We start from the raw sequence: 4,629 nt of genomic DNA on the forward strand, positions 1-4,629 counted from the left end.
TACTTTCTCAAGTTTATACACATGCAGGTTGAATGCGTCAACAAAAAAGCAGGAATGCATCGCGAGTGTACGTTCGCGAAAGATGCTCCTCTTTTCTTGACGTAGTCTATTGCATAGGGATGGAGGGTGTGTATAGTGTCCGGATGAAGGGTAACTTACTAGTCTAAACGTCGCGAATCTAAAGTATAAACATTGACCTTTCAAGTCAAGAGGTTTATTTTTTAGAAGTACAGTTTAAGTTTATTTCTGGAGTTAGCAAAAAGGTACACATTCTATCTTATTGAACGCTGCTCATTAACAAATGTAAACGTAAAGGAGCAGCGGTTCATAGATAGATAGTGTACTTTTTGCTCACTTCGAAATAAACTTTACTGTACGTTTATGAAAATAACCTCTTGACTTGAAAGGTTAATGTTATATTTTAGATTCGACGACGTTTAGAACTAGTAAGTGTTACCTCTGCATCGGCACAACTCTCACATCCCTCCATTTCGCTTGCAAGCACGTCAAGAAAGACGAAGGAGGCGATGCGCGAACGTAGTCACCGCGATGGATTGCCTGTTTTTTTGTTGCGGCATTTCAGATGCAGTGTGTATAAACTTTGCAGAAAGTAATCTTGCTTTTATTTTAACTTACAGCTGACAAAGTGTCAATAAAAAGCCTCAAAACTGGAGTCAAACCTAAAAGGGTTGGAATGATCTTAGCTGGTAATAAATATTAAAAATGGGTAAACGTTGACGAGGTATACATGCAATCTTCCAAGTAAAGAATCGCATTTTTTATAGCTATAACTGTAAAAAAGGGTAGAACGGAAAATAAAAATTGAATTTTCGACCTTTTACAGTTATTTTTTCGGAGTTTTGACCTCAGATTTGGATTTTTCCCAACTTTTTACATAGGAATCGACCATTTATTTATAATTTTTACCCATTTGCAACTGCTCCATTATGTACGTTAGAAGGTTCATTTACTTTAGCTGTAAAAAATATCGATATTGACATTTTTTTCCGATATATCGATATAATATATCGAAACCAAAATATCGATATTCGGAAATATCGATATATATCGCCCATCCCTAAATGAAAAACAGACCTTCTATTGATATTGGTAACCTAGGATCAAAATTCCTAAGACTTGGTGCTTGACTAATAATCTTAATTAGGGTCTTTAGTGCATTATCTTGTGCTTCACCCCAATGCCACAGTATATCTTTTTTCAGTAATGTTCTAAGAGGGCCAGTTATTTCAGACATCTTGGGAATAAAGTCCCGTAGATAATTAAACATACCCAATACTGATTGTAGTAGTTGCTTCACATTTTTTGGAATTTTTATATTCTGTAAAGCTTGAATTCTTTCTTCATCAGGTTTTGTTCCGTCTTTATTGAATATGAGACCTAAATATTTTATTTCAGGAAGCATGTATTGGAACTTCTTCAGGTTGCATTTTATATTCAAACTCTGAGCTCTTTGAAATATTTTGTTCAAAGTATCTAGATGCTCTTCCATTGTACCACTAGCAATGAGAATGTCATCAAAGTAGATGGTTACGTCTTGTATGTCACCAAAGTACTTCGTGTTGAGTCTAGAGAAAACCTCAGGGGCTGATGAGATTCCAAAAGGAAGACGACTGAATGTCCAGTAGCCAAACGGGCTATTAAAAGTACAGAGCTTTTGGGAATTTTCATCTAATTCAACCTGGTAGAACCCATCTTTTAGGTCTACTACTGAGAAAATTTTCTTCCCTGCTAGCCTAGCTTTGATATCATCCAATGTTGGAATGAGAAATTTTTCAATCCTAATATTTCTATTTAGATCAATAGGATCAAGACAAAGGCGTAAGTCGCCTGAAGGCTTGTCCCTCCTCCTTGTGTATAAATCTTGTAAAGAAACTATCCTCTTCATTTTGTATTTGATCAGAAAGGATTAACACGGTCTACAGTCTGCCATGTTTAATTAATCATTCAGATAGCTTCAGTGTTCAGAGTGGGTATTTTAGTAGCACTTATTATTATCATCATGAATTATTGATTCATCATCACCCAAATCTTTAAAGAGTTTATTGTAACATACTGGTTTCTGTTTGTAAAAGGATGTTTTTTTTTGACACTTATAGAAAATAGGACTTGGATTATAATGATGGAAAGAAACCCTAAATTGGAAATCACCTAGTGAGTAGAGTAGGCAAGGAAATTATTTTTACATAATAAAATAAAATAATTCACCATTATTTAAAATAACCTACTGATTTATTTTTTTCCTTTTTGTACCCCAGGAGCTTGTGTTACAGATTTTTAGGTTTATGTATTTAGTAATTAGTTGCTCAATGATACCATTGCCTAGTAGAGAGAGAGAGAGAGAGAGAGAGAGAGAGATCTTAATCAAGCATAACATTTTTTTTTGTAGTCACACTTGTTTGTTGGTTGTTCCCAGTTTTAGGTCTTGTAAGTAGGTACCTACCCTTCCATTTTTTCCTTTAACTACCAATTTTAATAGAGGACCAGAGTCCTACTAAGTAATTTAGATATTACATAGTAAAAAAAAAAAAAAAAAAAAAAAAAAAAAAATTAAAAAAAACCAAAAATTTTCCCCATTTTTTTTTTTTTTTTTTGGATCTTTTGGACTTTCAGCATTTTCTTTTAGACTAATCTTGGTTTTGTCTGGAAATTTTCCAAGACCCTTAAATACATCTGGGTACTGTTGGATAAATTCACTTTTATCACAGATAGAGGCTTGATTTACATTCACTCTCTGGACTAATTTTAGTAACTCACAAGCACTGACACCTAAAATTGGTGTTACTTTTTTCAAGTACCTGGTTTCTTTTACTATTACAAAAGACAAAACATGTGATGATTTACCTGTGTTTACACAAAGATCAGTCATACCCTCTGGTGTTGTTTTGAATCCACCATATGCTGTGATGCTGAGTCTGCACGGCTTCAACTTGCGCTTATGAATACCCATCTTCCGCAGGAGGCTAAGAGGAATGATATTTATATCCGCACCTGTGTCAATTTTAAAAGAAATGGATACATTATTAATAACACATTTTTGTAACCAACGTTGACGAGAGGTTGTACCTTGAGATACAGGATTATTAATACTGTCAATGCTGTAATCAGAATCATCTTCACTGAGTGAAGCATCACTGACACACTGTACCTTGTGTTTGTGGTACTTTTTAGACCTACACTGTGAATCAAAATGACCTATTCTCTTACATTTTTTGCATCTTTTACCAAAAGCTGGGCAGCTTCTGGGTAGATGTTTGGTCCCACAGCGTCTACACTGATATGGTTCAGCACTCTTCTTGTCAACTTGTTGATGCACATGGTTGGGAATTCTCCTTGCCTTCAATTTAGAGACTGCGGCTTCCTGCATACTCCCAGGTTGTGCTTTCAATACACTTTGATTGATCTGGGCCTCTTCATGGTTCTTGCAGTGATTCATTATGTCTTCCAGACTACTAGTTGAATTTCTCAATAGGAATTGTTGTAGCTCCAACTCTTTAATGCCAAGGATTATCCTTGTTTTCATGAGAGTATCTGTGACTTCCCCAAACTCACATTTGGCTGCAAGCATTTTTAATTTTGCATGGAAACTCTGAAAACTTTCATTTTCTTCTTGTTGGCAGCGAAAGAAGTTGAATTGGTTCATGACAGTGTTTTTCCTTGGTTCGAAGTGGTTGTAGAGCGCGTCCAGGATGGAGGTACAGGTTTCATTACCCAAGTTGAATGACTGGATCAATTCATCAGTTTCAAAGTCTATTGCAGATTTGAGATGTGCAAGCTTGACCTCCTCCACCTCGGCTGATAGTTTATTCGCTTGTAGATAGTAACCAAATTTTCTTCGGAACTCTTGAATGGATTTTGATGATAGATCATCATATTTCAATTTTGGAAGAGAAACTGCCATGATTTCTTCGAGTTTCAATTAATCCGATATCCTCGTCGCCATGTAGCATTCATGTAGAATATTATGATGCCGTTTAAACCCAAACTTTTGAGGTGAAAGTAAGTAGTATGTACATTCTCCGGTACACTGTTATTTGAGATCCTTTCAAGAATGATTATTTTTATCTTACTTTGTCTCATATTTTACAGTGATATCCTAATATGTAAGACTTTTAAATTTTATTTGACAGAAATCAAAAATTATGCGATTTTAATTTTGTGTTTAAAGAAAATTAAGAAATTTTACAAACCCTTTTAATTACGTTAAGCGTATACCCGACTGTTCTCTTTTTTTTCGGCCACCTGCACAATAACGAGACGCGTCATACATCGAGACTGTCGTGCACAACTAAACCACTAAAATACCGCCTATTTCCGCCCTATATGTAGAACGTCAGTTCAGACCGAAACCTATAATATGAACGGAGCGCTACACAATTAAAGCAACCTAACTAACAGTAACTTTTACTCTTCACGTATAGTCCATAACTATAATAACAGTGTATAGTCGACAAACATTTTATTTTGTATTGGAGTTGTACATAAAATCATTAAATTCTAAAAGGTTTATTAAGTAAGACACAGAGCACGAGGATTATATGGGTAGCAGGAAGAGTAATCGGTTTCAGAGGTTTATCGAAAGGGGTCTGTAGTGTCCTGGAAACGTCGAGA

General features: G+C 35.3%; 1 protein-coding gene and 1 pseudogene across 1 annotated transcript; one reads left to right on the forward strand and one right to left on the reverse strand.

The window, feature by feature from the left end:
• LOC103518599 overlaps window positions 1-2,245 on the forward strand; it is an 11,118-nt pseudogene extending 8,873 nt beyond the window's left edge.
• Window positions 2,061-3,919, reverse strand: LOC103518600. The gene is made up of 3 exons (XM_026830354.1): window positions 3,085-3,919; window positions 2,863-3,009; window positions 2,061-2,080 (listed from the first exon to the last, which is right to left on the reverse strand). The coding sequence occupies exons 1-3, from the start codon at window positions 3,917-3,919 to the stop codon at window positions 2,061-2,063; spliced, it is 1,002 nt and encodes a 333-aa protein (XP_026686155.1).
• Between the last annotated feature and the right edge of the window lie 710 nt (window positions 3,920-4,629).

Source organism: Diaphorina citri, unplaced genomic scaffold, assembly GCF_000475195.1.
Source record: "Diaphorina citri unplaced genomic scaffold, Diaci psyllid genome assembly version 1.1 scaffold2266, whole genome shotgun sequence".
Classification (NCBI taxonomy): Eukaryota; Metazoa; Arthropoda; class Insecta; order Hemiptera; family Psyllidae; genus Diaphorina; species Diaphorina citri.

Bases quoted from the DNA above. Each gene is read 5' to 3' on its own strand.
- LOC103518600 (XM_026830354.1), bottom strand. From the start codon at position 3,919: ATGGCAGTTTCTCTTCCAAAATTGAAATATGATGATCTATCATCAAAA. The intron at 3,010-3,084 runs GTACAACCTCTC...AAATTGACACAG, and splicing joins TAATAATCCTGTATCTCAAG to GTGCGGATATAAATATCATT. The intron at 2,081-2,862 runs GTAAATCATCAC...TTTTACAAACAG, and splicing joins TGATCTTTGTGTAAACACAG to AAACCAGTATGTTACAATAA.